At 41.8% G+C, this 23,360-nt stretch overlaps 1 protein-coding gene across 1 annotated transcript; it reads left to right on the top strand.

The window, feature by feature from the left end:
* Positions 1 to 55: 55 nt before the first annotated feature.
* On the top strand, positions 56 to 12,677 carry LOC123770104 (protein starmaker-like). Its single transcript, XM_069300893.1, has 3 exons — positions 56 to 80; positions 11,544 to 12,347; positions 12,382 to 12,677. The coding sequence occupies exons 1-3, from the start codon at positions 56 to 58 to the stop codon at positions 12,675 to 12,677; spliced, it is 1,125 nt and encodes a 374-aa protein (XP_069156994.1).
* Positions 12,678 to 23,360: the final 10,683 nt, after the last annotated feature.

Genomic DNA, 23,360 nt, shown 5'->3' with positions numbered 1-23,360 from the left:
ATACAATTGTATTTGAACTCATTGTTTTGTTGATGAAAAGGTAATGAATTGCGTTATGGATATTTTTGTCCTCAATGAGTGTAGGTTGAGTGTAGATGCCAGGATGATTGTGTAGTGTCTGTCTGTCTGTCTCTCTCTCTGTCTCTCTCTGTCTCTCTCTCTCTCTCTCTCTCTGTCTCTCTCTCTCTCTCTCTCTCTCTCTCTCTCTCTCTCTCTCTCTCTCTCTCTCTCTCTCTCTCTCTCTCTCTCTCTCTCTCTATCAACCAATCGTCCTGTTTAGATAGTACTTCTTGCAACTATTTGCACATTAGTACAAATATTGACCTACTAAGCATTTAAATAGTCGAATTTAGTACTATTCACTTTATAGTACCAAAAAATGAAGCTAAGAAACAAATTTTAATATTCCTAGGCCTAGTATAGCACACACATGTGCTATACTAGGCCTCAGATAGCATGTATTAGGCCTAGGAAGATTAAGTTAGTTTACTTTGTCTTTTCAACATAAATACAAAATCTTTTCCCGTTTGTCCAAACTCAATAGTACCGATTGCTACTTTCTAACTGCGTTGTACGTCGGCAGACGTACTATGGTCATCATCGTTATTATAAGTACTTCCAAAACAGTAGGATGGGCTGCTCTCACATATATAATATATAATACAACTAATCAATATATGTTTTCCGTTTCCGTGTTGAATATCAATATTGTACACACACAAGTCTTTGATGGTGATCGTTTACCATCTCGCTATTTACGAGAGACGTCGTTTACGAGAGACGTCTTTTACGAGACCATTTACGAGTCGTCTTTACGAGAGACGTCTTTACGAGATCATTGACAAGACGTCGCTCTTCTGCCGTCTTAAACCCACTTGGGAAAATCAACCGCATAATCTGAGGGAGAAATGGGGAGTGAGGGAGAGAGTGAGTGAAAGGGAAGGATGGAGGAATGAAGGAAGATAGAAGGAAGAAGGGAGGATTTGAGAGCAAAGCTTTGGCTAGGGAGTGGAACAAATAGAGAATTTTTTTTTTACGAAGAATACACTTCAAAACATAGTATCCCTCGAAGCGAAAAAATCCTATTTAACGCATTAATTCTTGAGACCCTGAGTGGTGTGGCGGCCATCAGACCTTAAACCAGTGTCACATGAATCCTGGTCCGGGTTCAAGGCTCCCATATTGGCTACCAGTGGCCAGTCTCTCAAGAGGCAAGAAGAGTGCTTCACTCCGGTTATTGCTACCACCCTGATACTGGTATACCGGTATCAGGTATACCAGTATCAGGGTGGTATACTGCCGTCCACTAAGCATCAACAACGGTTGGTATTCCTCCCTACCTCGTTAGCGATATTAGTTCTTTAATGAGACGTTGGCGAATGATGGTTAAGGGGCGGTTTATGTGAAAATCTTGATTGGTGATTATAATTGTGGTGTTTTGAAGGCTTTAGTAGTTACCACCAGAGCACGGGGGTAGCCAGTGAGCCTCGTACATACAACAGCTAATCTCTAACAACCCTCTCACCTTCAAACAACCTCGTTAGTGGCGCCCTTAATGTGCGTATCATATGTGAAAATGCATTATAAATTATTACGTGGATGAGGATAACAAATTAATAAGTTTGTGGCGAAACGGAACCTGTGATCCGGGAAATATATTAATTTTTCCAAAGTAATTGAATTGGTTTATACAAAATTTGAGCTAGAAAAAAAAACTGTGAAAAAAAATGGTTTATATGGATTTAGGATAATCTAATGTATACGGATGGTGGATAAAGAACTGGTTTATGTGGATTTTGGATACAAAAATTAATTATATGAACTATCCAACAATCCCACGACTATTACCCGACTATTTATATCATAAAACAAACACCGTATATGCAAGCCAGTAATTACCCAGGTCTTGCCCGAATCTAAACTGACCCAGTTAATGTCCATTGTCTCATGTTGAATTTTGTGATGAAGTAGTTTAAACTCATCATCATACAGTGACAGTGTTATTATAGTGAGCTGATGATACATCACTGTGTGGAGAGTGACGGCGTGAATGACACCCATCCACTGTGGAGAGTTGACAGCAATGGTCTAATGTATTGATATAATACTTCTCACTCTATCGACAGTAAGACCTTGTGTAGGGACAATACCTCTCCTCTGTGGGAAGTGCCCACCATTGGTCTAATACATTCGTCCACCGCTCTTTCTGTGGATTAATATATAAATCAACACACACACACTTCCTCTGTTAATTATACTTACATCCATAAATGAAGCACGAGCAAGTCTTCAGAATTCTGATTCAGAGAAAACATTTTTTTTCTTGTCCCTGTACAGAGTAGTGAAGATATTATATTTAATACTGTTAACTTTCATAGTTTCCCTGTATCAGTAGATGCCTCTAAATATTCTTTAATTATTATAGAGTATTCGTTAACCTTGAAATGAATTACTAAATAACAGTGCTGCAAATTTAATTATATATTTTAATAGAGAGGACATTGGTATTTTATATTTATAATTATTTTAGTAGAGGAAAGAGGAGAACTTGTTAGTGAAGAGATTTGAGAGGATTCCTTCACACATGTGAGGAAATGTGTGAGTTTGCAACATGACGTGTTTGTGTAGTTCTCTATCTGTAGAGAGAACAAGTTCAAAGCGTTCCTGGAGCTGGAACAAGGTCAGGAAACAGTTCCTGTCATTTCCTGGTTCGCAGCAGCAAGGTCACAAAGTGTCGAAACATGTTGGGCAATAGGAAATGTGTGAGGAAGAAGCGAATGATTTCTTGATTATATATTTTGGTGATTGAGTTCATATTAGGGGGAAAGTTGTCAAGTCATTTTAAGTGTTTGAAAATTGTATAAAGTGTGGGTTTGTATTTACTATTTGTTCCTGCAGGATCGAGCTCTTAGCTCTTGGACCTCGCCTTTCTAACCAGTCTATTTTCCTCTATTATGTCTACTACATATATTTATCTAACACACACACACACACACACACACACACACACACACACACACACACACACACACACACACACACACAAACCGCTGGTTTCATTCAGAAACCTAAGTGAAGAGGCATTTAGGGAGCTTTACACTGCCTATGTGAGACCAGTCTTAGAGTATGACGCGCCATCATGGAGCCCCCACCTGAAGAAACACATAGGAAACTGGAAAAGGTTCAGAAGTTTGCGACGAGGTTCGTCCCAGAGTTACGAGGGATGGGGTATGAAGAGCGCCCGAAGGAACTGAACCATACGACACTAGAAAAAAGAAGGGAGAGAGAGGATATGATAGGGACATATAAAATATTCAGGGAAATTGACAAAGTAGAAATAGATGAAATGTTCACACGTAATAGTAACAGAACGAGGGGACATGGGTGGAAACTGGAAACTCAGATGAGTCACAGAGATGTTAGGAAGTTTTCTTTTAGCGTGAGAGTAGTGGAAAAATGGAATGTTCTTAAGGAACAGGTTGTGGAAGCAAACTGTATTCATATTTTTAAAACTAGATATGATAGGGAAATGGGACAGGAGTCATTGCTGTAAACAACCGATGGCTGGAAAGGCGGGATCTAAGAGTCAATGCTCGATCCTGAAAGCACAAATAGGTGAGCACACACACGCACACGCACACACACACACACACACACACACACACACACACTGATGCATCCGCAGGAAGCAACCCATAGCAGCCGTCTAACTCCCAGGTATCTGTTTACTGATAGGTGAACAGCAGCATCAGGTTGAAAGAAACTCTGCCCGTTTGTTTCTGTCTCGGCCGGTAATCGAACCCGGTGCTTAATTAAGACTACGACCCCCGAATGCCGTCCACTCAGCCGAGAGGCCCCCATCTGTATGTGTGGGTGTACTCACCTAGTTGTGCTTGCGGGGGTTGAGCTTTGGCTCTTTGGTCCCGCCTCTCAACTGTCAATCAACTGGTGTACAGGTTACTGAGCCTATTGGGCTCTATCATATCTACACTTGAAACTGTGTATGGAGTCAACCTCCACCACATCACTTCCTAATGCATTCCATTTATCAACCACTCTGACACTAAAAAAGCTCTTTCTAATATCTCTGGCTCATTTGGGCACTCAGTTTCCACCTGTGTCCCCTAGTGCGTGTGCCCCTTGTGTTAAATAGACTGTCTTTATCTACCCTATCAATTCAATGTGTAATCACCTAAGTGTAATTACCTAAGTGTAGTTACAGTATGAGAGTTACGCTCGTGGTGTCCCGTCTACCCAGCACTCTTTAAAAAAGGAAGAAATGGTAAGCTCGTGGCTCGACCTAGAGACAGTAAGGACTCCGGCGGTTGTTCCCACAACTTGGCCATGACTCTTCCTGAAAATATAAAGGAAGAATACTTCTCATAATCAATGGATCGAGCTGCCGATTGTCTAGCTACCTGCTGCAGCCCCCAACCTATACCTATACACACCCCAGACCCCAATCTGTACTCACCTAGTTGTACTCACCTAGTTGTGTTTGCGGGGGTTGAGCTCTGGCTCTTTGGTCCCGCCTCTCAACCGGCAATCAACAAAAATGTGGAACGCTTCACGATTTTGCGTGTCATCCTTGCGCAGGGGATAAAGAGTGCGGGAAGATTTCAGTTGACCATCAGAAAGGTGTCCCATTTAGGAACACTAATGCTAACCAACCATCAAACTCATGTCAAAAAGATGACGATATAACTACCCAATTAACAGACAGCACTACATGCCTATACTTGTTACTAAAGCAAGTAACAAACTCATCATTTCGCTGTTAAAATGTAAAACAAAAAAAATTGTCGTAATATTGTGTTTGCTGGAAGGAGGTATATGAGCCCCTTTACATTATTACTCTCGTGAATAAATCTGGCGTCGCTTGGCCCTCACGCTAATAAAGATGAGCAGGCACAAGATAACTCTGTTCTCCTTGTTTTTATCTTTACCGGAAGGCTTAAAGCTGTACACCAAAGGTGGGGGTGGGGGGTGGGGGGTGGGGGGGGTGGGGGTGGGGGGTGGGGGGGTGGGGGTGGGGGGGGGATACATTTCCACAGGCAAGAGGGAGCAACTGTTTTCATATGAACCTAAGAATAAAGAAGAAGGATTATTGGTCAGTGAGAATGAGCACCTTATTTATTTTCACCCAAGATTATTCATATATATTTATGTCTGTCCTGCGCTAGAAACAATACATTGATCGCTTGTTTATTATCTTACCTGACCAAGTTGTTTCATTAATCAAATAATCATAATTATTTCATTAATTCATAATTAATTAAGTAGTGAATTAATCATTCACTCTGTTTACAAACCAGTATTTACCCAGGTCTTTCCTAAATCTAAACTTACCCATGACAAAATATTGTAAACAATAAAATGGGCTCGAACCCGTGTCCCTGGACTCTTCAGGCACTCGCTCAACCAGCTGTACCATGATGGGCCATAACAAAAAAATAGCCCAACCAAAAGTACTTACTACTTGACTTACACTGGGAGTTTGGAGGTATTTTTCTGGCCCATCATGGTCCAGTTGGTAGTGCGTCTGCCTCGGGAGTTTAGGAACGCGGGTTCGAGCCCACTTTACGGTCCCAGTATTTTCTCAACCCTTTTAATTTAAGTTTAAATTAAATCAAACTTTTCTCCCAAAGGAAACTTTTTCCCAGAATGTTAAATATTTATATATATAATAAATTAACTAATTGAATAACGTTTATTTTTGGTTTAATCGAGAAAGCTAAAACTAAATTTATACCAACTTGCTACGAGTATTAGGTAAGTCAGGAGCTACGACCGTCGGGATATAGCGGGCAGCTCTCATCCCTCGTAGATCTGATCAAGAAGAAGGGATCAACCTGATCCCTTCCAAGTGCTATATAGTTGTAATGACTTGGCGCTTTCCCCTGATAATTCAATTCAATTCTCATCCCTCGTTGTTGTTTAAGACTCAGCTACTGCGAACAAAAAGTTCCAGGTAGCACGGGCTATGGTGAGCCCGTAGTGGACTTACCTGGCACAGGAGCGGTGTCTCACCCCCCTCTGTGTTACAGCTCTGTAAACTTGTTCAGCAGTTATGTATCTGTTTCGTCTCTGCCACACCTGCCGTCAGTATATATAACTTTGGGTGAGGTCCACTTACTCTCCACACCCAAGAGAACCTTGGGTGAGGTCCACTTACTCTCCACACCCAAGAGAACCTTGGGTGAGGTCCACTTACTCTCCACACCCAAGAGAACCTTGGGTGAGGTCCACTTACTCTCCACACCCAAGAGAACCTTGGGTGAGGTCCACTGAGTCTCTCAATTGCAGTAGAGGTGACCTGGGCAAGCCAATAACTCTGGTTGTGTACATGTTCCTTGTAGACCAATGACAACAGCACAGGTTCCATGTGAAGGTGGCGTCTTCTCGTTCACTTACTCACTCACTCACTTACTCACGCACTCACTCACTCACTCACTCACTTACACATCCATTAAAAGTGGAAATATGCATATTTCAGCGCGTCCTCATGAAATAGCAGTTCTAGTAATAACTATTTACTGGGAAGCACCAATGTGTAGTGATGGATCACCAGAAAGTTGACTCTTGTGTTGTTGAATTTGGACAAACTGGAAACTTTTTTTTAACCGCAATATTAATATGAGACTTAACCTAACATTTCCTAGTACTCCTAGGTCTACCCCTGCCACCAATACTGCCGCCCAGCCACCCCCTGCCACCAATACTGCCGCCCAGCCACCCCCTGCCACCAATACTGCCGAAAACCCTCACCCCTGCCACCTATACTGCCGCCCACCCTCACCCCTGCCACCCACGCTGCCGCACACCCTCCCCCTGCCACCCTCTTTTTAAACCCGTCATGAAATCTTTGGCCCGAATATCTATTAATCAATATTAAAGTTTTATACAAATCTTTACATATACATTATGAATCATACGCCTTCATTATGAATTACCCTAACCTAACCTCACCTAACCTTACCTAACCTAACCTCACCTAACGTAACCTAACCTAACCTAACGTAACCTGACCTGACCTGACCTAACCTAACCTAACCTAACCTAACCTGACCTCACCTAACCTAACCTAACCTAACCTAACCTAACGTAACCTGACCTGACCTCACCTAACCTAACCTAACCTAACGTAACCTGACCTCACCTAACGTAACCTGACTTTACCTAATCTGACCTAACCTCACCTTTCTTCCATTCGAATGAGGAAATAATATTCGAAACTCAGCATTTAAAAGTGTGTGTGTGAGGTGGTAATTAAGCAACAGGCGGAGGACGCCTCGCAATGGTAAGAATTCTGGGATGAGCGCGGCAGGTTAATTAAGGGGGCACTGGAATAATTTACACTTTCATAACTGGTTAAGTTGGCTGTTGTGGTGGGGGTTTGGTGCTTGTGGGACGGGAAGGCAGAGGCCGAGAGAGGGTATACGATGTTAGTACTTTTTCAACTCTAACAAAGCCTCTCAAAGTTCCTAGAACCTAATCCCCCCAGCCGTAATAAGGCTTCAGAAGTGGACAGTCGTATTGGTGTAGTTAAACACTGTATTATGTGGCTGTTGTGGTTGGCTTCACGGTGATAATTACGATGTGTGTGTGGGTGTGTTGTCTTTACTAATGGTGCCTGTAGAATCGAGATGTTATATAGCTCCTGGGCTCTGCCTTTGTGAACGGCGGTTGTCTCATGTACTGACTCCCGATCTATTTCTCTTCTCATATCTCTCTTCTCTTCTCTTATCTTCATATCTACTACATATTTCTCTTTCACACCCAAACAAGCACTCACGCACACGCACACACACACCGGAGAGAAGGGACTTCGTGACAAATTGCCAACATGGGTTCAGGGAGGGTAAATCTTGCCTGACTGGCTTAATAGAATTCTACGATCAGGTGACAAAGATTAAGCAAGAAAGAGAGGGCTGGGCGGACTGCATTTTCTTAGATTGTCGGAAAGCCTTTGACACAGTACCGCATAAGAGGCTGATACATAAGCTGGAGAAACAGGCAGGAGTAACTGGTAGGCACTCCGGTGGATAAGGGAGTACCTAAGCAATAAGAATCAGAGAGTTACAGTGAGGGGTGAGACCTCAGATTGGCGTGAAGTCACCAGTGGAGTCCCACAGGGTTCTGTACTCGGACCTATCCTGTTTCTGATATACGTAAATGATCTCCCAGAGGGTATAGACTCATTCATCTCAATGTTTGCTGACGACGTCAAAATTCTGAGAAGGATTAAGACAGAGGAGGACAGCTTGAGGCTTCAAGAAGACCTGGGACAAGCTGCAGGAATGGTCGAACAAATAGTTGTTAGAGTTTAACCCAAGCAAATGCAATGTAATGAAGATAGGTGTAGGGAGCAGGAGACCAGATACAAGGTATCATTTGGGAGATGAAATCCTTCAAGAGTCAGAGAGACCTGGGGGTTGATATCACGCCAGACCTGTCCCCTGAAGCTCATATCAAGAGGATAACATCAGCGGCGTATGCCAGGTTGGTTAACACAAGAACGGCCTTTAGAAACTTGTGTATGGAATCTTTCAGAACTTTGTATAACACATATGTCAGACCAATCCTGGAGTATGCGGCTCCAGCATGGAGTCCACATCTAGTCAAGCATAAGATTAAACTGGAAAAGGTTCAAAAGTTTGCCACCAGACTAGTACCCGAACTGAGGTGTATGAATTACGAGGAGAGACTACGGGAATTAAACCTCACGTCACTGGGAGACAGAAGAGTTAGAGGGGACATGATCACCACATATAAGATTCTCAGAGAAATTTATAGGGTAGATAAAGACAGGCTATTTACCACAAGGAGCACACGCACTAGGGGACACTAGTGGAAATTGAGTGCCCAAATGAGCCATAGAGACGTTAGAAAGAATTTTTTCAGTGTCAGAGTAGTAGACAAATGGAATGCATTAGGAAGTGATGTGGTGGAGGCTGACTCCATACACAGCTTCAAGTGTAGATATGATAGAGCCCAGTAGGCTCAGGAACCTGTACATTAGTTGATTGACAGTTGAGAGGCGGGACTAAAGAGCCAGAGCTCAACCCCCGCAAGTACAATTGGGTAAGTACACGATCACACACCAAGGATGCGGCCGTAACAGCCGTTTAACTACCGGGTACCTGTTTATTGCTTGGTGAATAGGTGCATCAGGTGAAAGAAACGCTAATCCCATTGCATCGTCCGCTAGCCTGCGGGGACCTGTGTGTGTGTGTGTGTGTGTGTGTGTGTGTGTGTGTGTGTGTGTGTGTGTGTGTGTGTGTGTATGTGTGTGTGTGTGTGTGTGTGTACTCACCTATATGTGCCTGCAGGATCGAGCATTGACTCTTGGATCCCGCCTTTCGAGCCATCGATTATATACAGCAATGACTCCTGTCCCATTTCCCTATCATATCAAATTTTAAAAGTGTGAATAGAGTTTGCTTTCACAACATGATCCTTAAGTGCATTCCACTTTCCCACTACTCTCACACTCAAAGAAAACTTCCTAACATCTCTGTGACTCATCTGAGTTTCCAGATTGTGTGTGTGTGTGTGCTTTCTCCCTCCCTCCCCCCCCCTCTCTCTCTCTCTCTCTCTCTCTCTCTCTCTCTCTCTCTCTCTCTCTCTCTCTCTCTCTCTCTCTCTCCCCCCCACTCAGACACTGTCACCTGACGTCCATTCTCCTCCACCCTCTCAGCCCATCAGGGCCGTTGCCCAACAGGGCCGCTGATTGGCTGCCCTGAGGGCACCACCAGCCTCACCTCTCACTGCTCCCATTCATCCTGTTTTGTTTCACTCTTGTTCATCTCGCGTGACGTGTTCAATGTCCTCTTCCTGGGGATACTTAGGAGTGCTTTCACTCTTACCACGTTATCCACTCGTTCACTTATTCTCTTGGATTCCTCTTGTCCTCTTTGAATCCTCTTATTCTCTTGCATTCCTCTTATTCCTTTTGGATTCCCCTTATTTTCTTTGATTCATCTTATTCCTTTTTGGATTCTTCTTATTCTCTTGGATTACTCTTATTCTCTTGGATTACTCTTATTCTCTTGGATTACTCTAATTCTCTTGGATTACTCGTATCCTCTTTGTTTCCTCTTATTCTCTTGGATTACTCGTATCCTCTTTGTTTCCTCTTATTCTCTTGGATTACTCGTATCCTCTTTGTTTCCTCTTATTCTCTTGGATTCCTCGTATCCTCTTATCCTCTTGGAGTCCACTTATTTCTAGTGTTAACATTTTTATGAAGACGATAAATTTGCGAGAGTGGTTTTGGTAAACCTTCTCCCTCCCTCGCTAACAAAGATAATGGCGAAGGGGGGGTTAGGGGAAGGGGGGTTAGGGGAGGGGGGTGGAGCTAGGGGAGGGCGGGAGGGGGAGGTTTGGGGAGGGGGGAGGAGGGAGGTTTGGGGAGGGGGGAGGAGGGAGGTTTTGTAAACATTCACCACATTAGTTCGTTGGAGTAACGATATCGTTGCCAGTTTTCTTCCATTTTCGTCGCTGCCTCATTCCAGGCAGTAGTTTACAACCCCTGACAAGGGGGGAGGAGGGGGGGCATGACAGCCGAGTGGACAGCGCTTGGGATTCGTAGTCCTGAGGTTCCGGGTTCGATCTCCGGTGGAGGCGGAAACAAATGGGCAGAGTGTTTTCCACCCATGATGCCCCCCTGTTCACCTAGCAGTAAATAGGTACCTGCGAGTTAGACAGCTGCTACGGGCTGCTTCTTGTGGGGGGGATGTAACAAAAGGAATGCTTGGTTGAGGACCGGAAATCTAAGCCTCGAAATCATCTCAAGATAACCTCAAGATAACCCTCCCCTAAGCTAACAACCACGACATGGCGTTGTCTTCTTATAACACCCGGGAAGGCGGATAAGGCACCTTAACAAGCCCAAACTGTTCTACTGGATCGTAGAGGATCAACATTGTGTCCTGGAATAATCAATACACAAGTGTCACCCTCCAGTGCTGTGGACACCAACACGCAACGCTATTTTTTGACATCGTTACGTCGTAACGTTGCTGAGACGTTTGGGGGCTACGTTCTTTAGTTGCTGGAACGTCAAGACGTCTCCCTTGATCCCCTGCACCATCTCTCAACCAAACCCCGCATCATATCTCTAAAACAATTTTGTTTAACATGGTTGAACTTGGACCTTTGACAAGCAACCAGCTTCCTGTCCCCTTTTAGGCCACGCGAGAGGGTGGACCTCGGGTAAATTCAGGTAACGAGGGGGGGAAGAGATTGTTGCAGCTGTCGTAGAGAGCCTTGAGTGTTTCTTGCACTATCCAATGTCTGGGTTATCGTAGTAAGGACCGCCTCCAATCGATTCTTATGGTAGATAATCAGGAGGAACCCTACAGGTGCGGGGGGTGTGGAGGAGGACGTCTACCCTTCCACGATGGAATGGGAGCTGTTGCTTAGTCACCCCTCCCACCCCTCCGCGCTGGGAGGGGTGGGAGAGGCAGCTGACGGCTAGAGACCAGCTCGCGCGGGTTTATGGATAAGGGAACGGGCCTGTGAGAGGGGGAAAAGACCAGACTTCAGGGACAGTGGTCCAGACCGCAGTGATAATGGTCCAGACTGCAGTGATAATGGCCCAGACCACAGTGATAATGGTCCAGACTGCAGTGACAATGGTCCAGACCACAGTGACAATGGTCCAGACCACAGTGACAATGGTCTAGACCACAGTGACAATGGTCCAGACCACAGTGATAATGGTCCAGACCACAGTGACAATGGTCCAGACCACAGTGACAATGGCCCAGACCACAGTGACAATGGTCCAGACCACAGTGACAATGGCCCAGACCACAGTGACAATGGTCTAGACCACAGTGACAATGGTCCAGACCACAGTGACAATGGTCCAGACCACAGTGACAATGGCCCAGACCACAGTGACAATGGTCCAGACCACAGTGACAATGGCCCAGACCACAGTGACAATGGTCTAGACCACAGTGACAATGGTCCAGACCGCAGTGACAATGGTCCAGACCACAGTGACAATGGTCTAGACCACAGTGACAATGGTCCAGACCACAGTGACAATGGTCCAGACCGCAGTGATAATGGTCCAGACCACAGTGACAATGGTCCAGACCGCAGTGATAATGGTCCAGACCACAGTGACAATGGTCCAGACCACAGTGACAATGGTCTAGACCACAGTGACAATGGTCCAGACCACAGTGACAATGGTCTAGACCACAGTGACAATGGTCTAGACCACAGTGACAATGGTCCAGACCACAGTGACAATGGTCCAGACCGCAGTGACAATGGTCCAGACCACAGTGACAATGGTCTAGACCACAGTGACAATGGTCCAGACCACAGTGACTGGTCCAGACCACAGTGACAATGGCCCAGACCACAGTGACAATGGTCTAGACCACAGTGACAATGGTCCAGACCGCAGTGACAATGGTCCAGACCACAGTGACAATGGTCCAGACCGCAGTGACAATGGTCCAGACCGCAGTGACAATGGTCCAGACCGCAGTGACAATGGTCCAGACCACAGTGATAATGGTCCAGACCACAGTGATAATGGTCCAGACCGCAGTGACAATGGTCCAGACCACAGTGACAATGGTCCAGACCACAGTGACAATGGTCCAGACCGCAGTGACAATGGTCCCTTCACTGCCAACCAACCAACCTAAAATAATAGTATTTTTACCAATTATTTATCAGACGTAAAAAAAAAGAATATTTACGCAGCTAAAAGCACGGTTTTTGCTATTTAATTTCGAGAGGACATAAGAAGGCAGCAACTTTACCTAACCTTTCATAGGCGCACACAAAATTAGGCCTAAGTTTACCTATAATAGGTCTAAGATTGCTTATTTACTCCTAAGGCAAATTAGGCTATATTTTTGTGGCAGGACGTTTATAGTAATCTAAAAATTACATGTACAAAAGTACCGCATAAGAAAAAAAAGTGGATTTTGTTAAGTTTACCCAAACACTGAAAATATTGTTTTAAGTTTTTTATGATGTTTTCTTGTAAGCAATTATTAGGATATTAAAGATTTGGCTAAAGAAATGGTTAAACTGTTTGACAGACAAGTGACAGAGCGAGAGATTCAGCAAGAGAGGCAGAGACAAAGACGGTATTGATTACCTTATTAATAACTGCGACAGAGGTCGTTAAGGGTCAATTGGCATTTAATCTAGCGACTCGTAAGATCATTATAGGCTAAATTGGACGGCCTTAATGTTTTACACAGGTTGGTGCAGGGGTAGATGCCTTCTGACTTCTGCTGGTAGGCTTAGGGACCCATGCACAAGAAAATAGCAATAACGTGATGTAACTATGAGAAAAATCTTTGAAGCATGACTGTGGAATCGAACCAGCGTCGTGGTTAACACCAAGTCCGTCATCATAAACAAAAGCGAAAGTCGATTCCATCCACCCGCCAAACCCCAGCTGTTTATGAATGAAAAACAGTTTACACACGACTCACAACTGATTTCGTTCGAACACTTCCGGAACAAGTGCTTCACTGACGAATTTTGTTCAAACCACAACGCTATAAATGCTTCACCCACGTACTATAAATACAAATAATTGCCAACAGAACCTAAACACCTAACCTAACCTCCGCCTAACTATACATAGAATTTGCATGTATAATAATATTCATTTTTATATGAGAACAAACCAAGGTTTAATACACAGTATGTTAAAATTGATGAATGCGTCTTGGGGAGGATGCCCGCTGCTTTAAACAGCCTAGAGTGAGAACGGGTTGAGGTGTGCTACCACTGCACCGCAGAGACATCTGCTAGCTTACCATGACCAACTTTAAGAAAAATATTGTAACTAATTTCACTCAAAATATCCATTGTGGATAACAACTAATTTTATAAAATATATAAATCACACGTATTTTAATTAATGTCTACATCATTGGTCATCAGCAGAGCTGTCACGAATACTACTCCTTCTTGAGTGACAGTTCCCACAACACACACATATATTATTATATATATATATATATAATATATATATATATATATATATATATATATATATATATATATATATATATATATATATATATACATTATATATGTCGTACCTAGTAGCCAGAACTCACTTCTCAGCCTACTATGCAAGGCCCGATTTGCCTAATAAGCCAAATTTTCCTGATTTAATATATTTTCTCTAATTTTTTTCTTATGAAATGATAAAGGTACCCATTTCATTATGTATGAGGTCAATTTTTTTTTATTGGAGTTAAAATTAACGTAGATATATGACCGAACCTAACCAACCCTACCTAACCTAACCTAACCTATCTTTATAGGTTAGGTTAGGTAGCCGAAAAAGTTAGGTTAGGTTAGGTTAGGTAGGTTAGGTAGTCGAAAAACAATTATTTCACGAAAACTTGGCTTATTAGGCAAATCGGGCCATGCATAGTAGGCTGAGAAGTACGTTCTGGCTACTAGGTACGACATATATATATATATATATATATATATATATATATATATATATATATATATATATATATATATATATATATATATATATATATATATATATATATATATTTCAGGATGTTGGCGAGGTGGTGACAGTCAAACGAGGAGGTAATTGTCATAACACTATCGCCGGCGTTCGAGACCTCGAACCAGGAACACAGAGACGCTGGCGGAGACACAAGGTGGCGTCAGCCGGTATATAGCCAATAATTATACAATACTGTAACTACAGTATAGTTACAGCCAGCCCAGACGACGGATGGATGCTCAACAGCCTTGTATCGGCTTGATATCAGCAGGTGAGTACAAATATCAAATACAGTATTTGATATGTAAAAGATATACCTTATACACCAAACTTAAACAGATCAAATGATAGTGTGTATGTAAATTAGATTGTATATATATTATAGACCTAGATTTACCGGAGTCGGGCCTTACATATAAGCCTTGTGTAGTGGTGTACATGTTGGTGTCTGTTCTATTATGTGTTTACTGAACGAAAGGATCAGCTGTGTAACTAACTCCATCCTGGTGTTCTCTGGATACAAACAAGTGACGATCGATGGGCTCTCTCTGCGGACTAAAAATTTATAGTTGTCAAGTTTTATTTTTTTTATATTTACATGCAAGGCATGCGAATAAGTACAATATAACAAATACAAAAAAAGAACTAAACAAAGCAACTCACAAAATCACCGGCCTGAAGGGCCTACAACAATACAGAAACACGTATTACAAACATATCGTTGGACAAACACAATACCCAAGACACATCAACATTACATAAGGGCAAACAATAACAGGAAAAGGAATACATAAAAGAAACACAGTAAACAAGCATAAAAGAACACGAACAGTACAAACTACAAACAAGTGCATAATTTTTTTTTTCATTATTGCATGCGAGGAAAGACAATAAATTACAATAAAAACAACATAGGAAACAAAAAAAAAAACACCGGCCAGAAGGAGCGACAGCACAGTAAACAAAACAGGAGAAATGGAAGAGAAACAATCATACATCATGACCAAAACAAACACAAAATAGTAAACAAGTATAAACAACAAAGTAAAAAATAACAAGAAAACAAAACATAGTAACATAGAAAAGAAATCAAACAGAAGCACCGGCCGGAAGGACCGACAACATAGCACATCATGCAGCACAACATGAAATAGAACATAAGAAAGTCATAACATTACAACACGCCATAAAAAAAATAAAAAAATAATAAAAAATACAACAAGAAAGGCATAAATATAACACACAAGGCATAGTAACAACACATAATAAACAACACATAATAACACATAACATAACACATAGTAACAACACATAATAAGAACAAGAACACACACACCAAACTACCGGCCTCGCCACAAACAAAGGGACAGACACGAGCACATAATACAATAGGGCAAACAAACAGGTAAGACTTTTTGTACCGAAAAAATGTCAATTGCTGAAAAGAGCGATGGGTCATATTTGCCCAAACTCCCCTGCAGTTTTCAAAATATGTGAAATGTCGGAAATTTGAGTCCAGATCGTCATTTTTAAAATGAATTCTAGCTCTCTGCACCTTTTTGCATTTTTAAATTACGACTTTTTATACCGAAAAATGCCAAGTACTGAAAACGGCGATGGGTCATATTTTGCACAAACCCCCCTGCAGTTTTTTGGCCGCTAGCAGCGAAAATCGCGCGGTTTTTGGCCGTTAGCGGCAAAAACCGAGCGATTTTCGCCGCTAGCGTCCAAAAATCGGGCGATTTTCGCCGCTACCGGCCAAAAACCGTGCGATTTTCGCAGCTGGCTGGCAAAAATCGCGCGATTTTCGCCGCTAGCGTCCAAAAATCGGGCGATATTCAAATTACGACGTTTCATACCGAAAATATGCCAATTACTGTAAACGGCGATGGGTCATATTTTGCCCAAACCCCCCTGCAGTTTTCATAATGTCTGAAATGTCGGAAACTTGACTCCTGAGCGTGATTTTTTATCTGAATTCTGGCTCTCTGCACCTATTTTCAGTTTCAAATTACGACTTTTTATACCGAAAATATGCCAATTACTGAAAACGGCGATGGGTCATATTTTGCCCAAACCCCCCAGCAGTTTTCAAAATGTCTGAAATGTCGGAAATTTGACTCCTGAGCGTGATTTTTGAGCCGAATTCTGACTCTCTGCACCTATTTTCAGTTTCATATTACGACGTTTCATACCGAAAATATGCCAATTACTGAAAACGGCGATGGGTCATATTTTGCCCAAACCCCCCTGCAGTTTTTAAAATGTCTGAAATGTCGGAAATTTGAGTCCTGAGCGTGATTTTTTAGCCGAATTCTGACTCTCTGCACCTATTTTCAGTTTCAAATTACGACTTTTTATACCGAAAATAGGCCAATTACTGAAAACATCGATGGGTCATATTTTGCCCAAACCCCCCTGCAGTTTTTAAAATGTCTGAAATGTCGGAAATTTGACTCCTGAGCGTGAGTTTTGAGCCGAATTCTGACTCTCTGCACCTATTTTCAGTTTCAAATTACGACGTTTCATACCGAAAATATGCCAATTACTGTAAACGGCGATGGGTCATATTTTGCCCAAACCTCCCTGCAGTTTTTAAAATGTCTGAAATGTCGGAAATTTGACTCCTGAGCGTGATTTTTTATCCGAATTCTGACTCTCTGCACCTATTTTCAGTTTCAAATTACGACTTTTTATACCGAAAATATGCCAATTACTGAAAACGGCGATGGGTCATATTTTGCCCAAACCCCACTGCAGTTTTCAAAATGTCTGAAATGTCGGAAATTTGACTCCTGAGCGTGATTTTTGAGCCGAATTCTGACTCTGCACCTATTTTCAGTTTCGAATTACGACGTTTCATACCGAAAATATGCCAATTACTGAAAACGGCGATGGGTCATATTTTGCCCAAACCCCCCTGCAGTTTTTAAAATGTCTGAAATGTCGGAAATTTGACTCCTGAGCGTGATTTTTGAGCCGAATTCTGACTCTCTTCACCTATTTTCAGTTTCAAATTACGAAGTTTCATACCGAAAATATGCCAATTACTGTAAACGGCGATGGGTCATATTTTGCCCAAACCCCCCTGCAGTTTTCAAAATGTCTGAAATGTCGGAAACTTGACTCCTGAGCGTGATTTTTTATCCGAATTCTGGCTCTCTGCACCTATTTTCAGTTTCAAATTACGACTTTTTATACCGAAAATATGCCAATTACTGAAAACGGCGATGGGTCATATTTTGCACAAACCCCCCTGCAGTTTTCAAAATGTCTGAATTGTCGGAAATTTGACTCCTGAGCGTGATTTTTGAGCCGAATTCTGACTCTCTGCACCTATTTTCAGTTTCAAATTACGACGTTTCATACCGAAAATATGCCAATTACTGAAAACGGCGATGGGTCATATTTTGCCCAAACCCCCCTGCAGTTTTTAAAATGTCTGAAATGTCGGAAATTTTACTCTTGAGCGTGATTTTTTATCCGAATTTTGACTCTCTGCACCTATTTTCAGTTTCAAATTACGACTTTTTATACCGAAAATATGCCAATTACTGAAAATGGCGATGGGTCATATTTTGCCCAAACCCCCCTGCAGTTTTCAAAATGTCTGAAATGTCGGAAATTTGACTCCTGAGCTTGATTTTTGAGCCGAATTTTGACTCTCTGCACCTATTTTCAGTTTCAAATTACGACGTTTCATACCGGAAATATGCCAATTACTGAAAACGGCGATGGGTCATATTTTGCCCAAACCCCCCTGCAGTTTTTAAAATGACTGAAATGTCAGAAATTTGACTCCTGAGCGTGATTTTTTATCCGAATTTTGACTCTCTGCACCTATTTTCAGTTTCAAATTACGACGTTTCATACCGAAAATTTGCCAATTACTCTAAACGGCGATGGGTCATATTTTGACCAAACCCCCCCTGCAGTTTTCAAAATGTCTAAAATGTCGGAAACTTGACTCCTGAGCGTGATTTTCTATCCGAATTCTGGCTCTCTGCACCTATTTTCAGTTTCAAATTACGACTTTTTATACCGAAAATATACCAATTACTGAAAACGGCGATGGGTCATATTTTGCCCAAACCCCACTGCAGTTTTCACAATGTCTGAAATGTCGGAAATTTGACTCCTGAGCGTGATTTTTGAGCCGAATTCTGACTCTCTGCACCTATTTTCAGTTTCAAATTACGACGTTTCATACCGAAAATATGCCAATTACTGAAAACGGCGATGGGTCATATTTTGCCCAAACCCCCCCTGCAGTTTTTAAAATGTCTGAAATGTCTGAAATTTGACACCTGAGCGTGATTTTTGAGCTGAATTCTGACTCTCTGCACCTATTTTCAGTTTCAAATTACGACTTTTTATACCGAAAATATGCCAATTACCGTAAACGGCGATGGGTCATATTTTGCCCAAACCCCCCTGCAGTTTTCAAAATGTCTGAAATGTCGGAAATTTGACTCCTGAGCGTGATTTTTGAGCCGAATTCTGACTCTCTGCACCTATTTTCAGTTTCAAATTACGACTTTTCATACCGAAAATATGCCAATTACCGTAAACGGCGATGGGTCATATTTTGCCCAAACCCCCCTGCAGTTTTTAAAATGTCTGAAATGTCGGAAATTTGACGCCTGAGCGTGATTTTTGAGCCGAATTCTGACTCTCTGCACCTATTTTCACTTTCAAATTACGACTTTTTTTCCGAAAATACGCCAATTACTGAAAACGGCGATGGGTCATATTTTGCCCAAACCCCCCTGCAGTTTTTAAAATGTCTGAAATGTCGGAAACTTGACTCCTGAGCGTGATTTTTTATCTGAATTCTGGCTCTCTGCACCTATTTTCAGTTTCAAATTACGACTTTTTATACCGAAAATATGCCAATTACTGAAAACGGCGATGGGTCATATTTTGCCCAAACCCCCCTGCAGTTTTCAAAATGTCTGAAATTTGACTCCTGAGCGTGATTTTTGAGCCGAATTCTGACTCTCTGCACCTATTTTCAGTTTCATATTACGACGTTTCATACCGAAAATATGCCAATTACTGAAAACGGCGATTGGTCATATTTTGCTCAAACCCCCCTGCAGTTTTTAAAATGTCTGAAATGTCGGAAATTTGAGTCCTGAGCGTGATTTTTTAGCCGAATTCTGACTCTCTGCACCTATTTTCAGTTTCAAATTACGACTTTTTATACCGAAAATAGGCCAATTACTGAAAACATCGATGGGTCATATTTTGCCCAAACCCCCCTGCAGTTTTTAAAATGTCTGAAATGTCGGAAATTTGACTCCTGAGCGTGATTTTTGAGCCGAATTCTGACTCTCTGCACCTATTTTCAGTTTCAAATTACGACGTTTCATACCGAAAATATGCCAATTACTGTAAACGGCGATGGGTCATATTTTGCCCAAACCTCCCTGCAGTTTTCAAAATGTCTGAAATGTCGGAAATTTGACCCCTGAGCGTGATTTTTTATCCGAATTCTGACTCTCTGCCCCTATTTTCAGTTTCAAATTACGACTTTTTATACCGAAAATATGCCAATTACTGAAAACGGCGATGGGTCATATTTTGCCCAAACCCCCCTGCAGTTTTCAAAATGTCTGAAATGTCGGAAATTTGACTCCTGAGCGTGATTTTTGAGCCGAATTCTGACTCTCTGCACCTATTTTCAGTTTCAAATTACGACTTTTCATACCGAAAATATGCCAATTACCGTAAACGGCGATGGGTCATATTTTGCCCAAACCCCCCTGCAGTTTTCAAAATGTCTGAAATGTCGGAAATTTGACTCCTGAGCGTGATTTTTTATCCGGATTCTGACTCTCTGCACCTATTTTCAGTTTCAAATTACGACTTTTTATACCGAAAATATGCCAATTACTGTAAACGGCGATGGGTCATATTTTGCCCAAACCCCCCTGCAGTTTTCAAAATGTCTGAAATGTCGGAAATTTGACTGCTGAGCGTGATTTTTGAGCCGAATTCTGACTCTCTGCACCTATTTTCAGTTTCAAATTACGACGTTTCATACCGAAAATATGCCAATTACTGAAAACGGCGATGTGTCATATTTTGCCCAAACCCCCCTGCAGTTTTTAAAATGTCGGAAATGTCGGAAATTTGACTCCTGAGCGTGATTTTTGAGCCGAATTCTGACTCTCTGCACCTATTTTCAGTTTCAAATTACGACTTTTTTTCCGAAAATATGCCAATTACTGAAAACGGCGATGGGTCATATTTTGCCCAAACCCCCCTGCAGTTTTTAAAATGTCTGAAATGTCGGAAATTTGACTCCTGAGCGTGATTTGTTAGCCGAATTCTGACTCTCTGCACCTATTTTCAGTTTCAAATTACGACTTTTTATACCGAAAATATGCCAATTACTGAAAACGGCGATAGTTCATATTTTGCCCTAACCCCCCTGCAGTTTTCAAAATGTCTGAAATGTCGGAAACTTGACTCCTGAGCGTGATTTTTTATCCGAATTCTGGCTCTCTGCACCTATTTTCAGTTTCAAATTACGACTTTTTATACCGAAAATATGCCAATTACTGAAAACGGCGATGGGTCATATTTTGCACAAACCCCCCTGCAGTTTTCAAAATGTCTGAAATGTCGGAAATTTGACTCCTGAGCGGGATTTTTGAGCCGAATTCTGACTCTCTGCACCTATTTTCAGTTTCAAATTACGACGTTTCATACCGAAAATATGCCAATTACTGAAAACGGCGATGGGTCATATTTTGCCCAAACCCCCCTGCAGTTTTTAAAATGTCTAAAATGTCGGAAATTTGACTCCTGAGCGTGATTTTTGAGCCGAATTCTGACTCTCTGCACCTATTTTCAGTTTCAAATTACGACGTTTCATACCGAAAATATGCCAATTACTGTAAACGGCGATGGGTCATATTTTGCCCAAACCCCCCTGCAGTTTTCATAATGTCTGAAATGTCGGAAACTTGACTCCTGAGCGTGATTTTTTATCTGAATTCTGGCTCTCTGCACCTATTTTCAGTTTCAAATTACGACTTTTTATACCGAAAATATGCCAATTACTGAAAACGGCGATGGGTCATATTTTGCCCAAACCCCCCTGCAGTTTTCAAAATGTCTGAAATGTCGGAAATTTGACTCCTGAGCGTGATTTTTGAGCCGAATTCTGACTCTCTGCACCTATTTTCAGTTTCATATTACGACGTTTCATACCGAAAATATGCCAATTACTGAAAACGGCGATGGGTCATATTTTGCCCAAACCCCCCTGCAGTTTTTAAAATGTCGGAAATGTCGGAAATTTGACTCCTGAGCGTGATTTTTGAGCCGAATTCTGACTCTCTTCACCTATTTTCAGTTTCAAATTACGAAGTTTCATACCGAAAATATGCCAATTACTGAAAACGGCGATGGGTCATATTTTGCCCAAACCCCCCTGCAGTTTTCAAAATGTCTGAAATGTTGGAAACTTGACTCCTGAGCGTGATTTTTTATCCGAATTCTGGCTCTCTGCACCTATTTTCAGTTTCAAATTACGACTTTTTATACCGAAAATATGCCAATTACTGAAAACGGCGGTGGGTCATATTTTGCACAAACCCCCCTGCAGTTTTCAAAATGTCTGAAATGTCGGAAATTTGACTCCTGAGCGTGATTTTTGAGCCGAATTCTGACTCTCTGCACCTATTTTCAGTTTCAAATTACGACGTTTCATACCGAAAATATGCCAATTACTGAAAACGGCGATGGGTCATATTTTGCCCAAACCCCCCTGCAGTTTTTAAAATGTCTGAAATGTCGGAAATTTTACTCCTGAGCGTGATTTTTTATCCTAATTTTGACTCTCTGCACCTATTTTCAGTTTCAAATTACGACTTTTTATACCGAAAATATGCCATTTACTGAAAATGGCGATGGGTCATATTTTGCCCAAACCCCCCTACAGTTTTCAAAATGTCTGAAATGTCGGAAATTTGACTCCGGAGCGTGATTTTTGAGCCGAATTCTGACTCTCTGCACCTATTTTCAGTTTCAAATTACGACGTTTCATACCGGATATATGCCAATTACTGAAAACGGCATGGGTCATATTTTGCCCAAACCCCCCTGCAGTTTTTAAAATGACTGAAATGTCAGAAATTTGACTCCTGAGCGTGATTTTTTATCCGAATTTTGACTCTCTGCACCTATTTTCAGTTTCAAATTACGACGTTTCATACCGAAAATTTGCCAATTACTGTTAACGGCGATGGGTCATATTTTGACCAAACCCCCCCTGCAGTTTTCAAAATGTCAAAAATGTCGGAAACTTGACTCCTGAGCGTGATTTTTTATCCGAATTCTGGCTCTCTGCACCTATTTTCAGTTTTAAATTACGACTTTTTATACCGAAAATATACCAATTACGGAAAACGGCGAGGGTCATATTTTGCCCAAACCCCCCTGCAGTTTTTAAAATGTCTGAAATGTCTGAAATTTGACACCTGAGCGTGATTTTTGAGCTGAATTCTGACTCTCTGCACCTATTTTCAGTTTCAAATTACGACTTTTTATACCGAAAATATGCCAATTACTGAAAACGGCGATGGGTCATATTTTGCCCAAACCCCCCTGCAGTTTTCAAAATGTCTGAAATGTCGGAAATTTGATTCCTGAGCGTGATTTTTGAGCCGAATTCTGACTCTCTGCACCTATTTTCAGTTTCAAATTACGACTTTTCATACCGAAAATATGCCAATTACCGTAAACGGCGATGGGTCATATTTTGCCCAAACCCCCCTGCAGTTTTCAAAATGTCTGAAATGTCGGAAATTTG

The sequence above is a fragment of the Procambarus clarkii genome, chromosome 45 (genome assembly GCF_040958095.1).
Source record: "Procambarus clarkii isolate CNS0578487 chromosome 45, FALCON_Pclarkii_2.0, whole genome shotgun sequence".
NCBI classification, from domain to species: Eukaryota; Metazoa; Arthropoda; class Malacostraca; order Decapoda; family Cambaridae; genus Procambarus; species Procambarus clarkii.
This window is presented reverse-complemented; position numbering and strand designations above follow the sequence as displayed.

What these genes read in the sequence shown, in the direction of transcription:
- LOC123770104 (XM_069300893.1), top strand. Translation starts at nt 56, where the DNA reads ATGGATATTTTTGTCCTCAATGAGT. An exon ending in TATTTTTGTCCTCAATGAGT is followed by an intron (nt 81 to 11,543) that starts GTAGGTTGAGTG and finishes GGAAAAGACCAG; the next exon opens with ACTTCAGGGACAGTGGTCCA. An exon ending in TGACAATGGTCCAGACCACA is followed by an intron (nt 12,348 to 12,381) that starts GTGACTGGTCCA and finishes ACAATGGCCCAG; the next exon opens with ACCACAGTGACAATGGTCTA.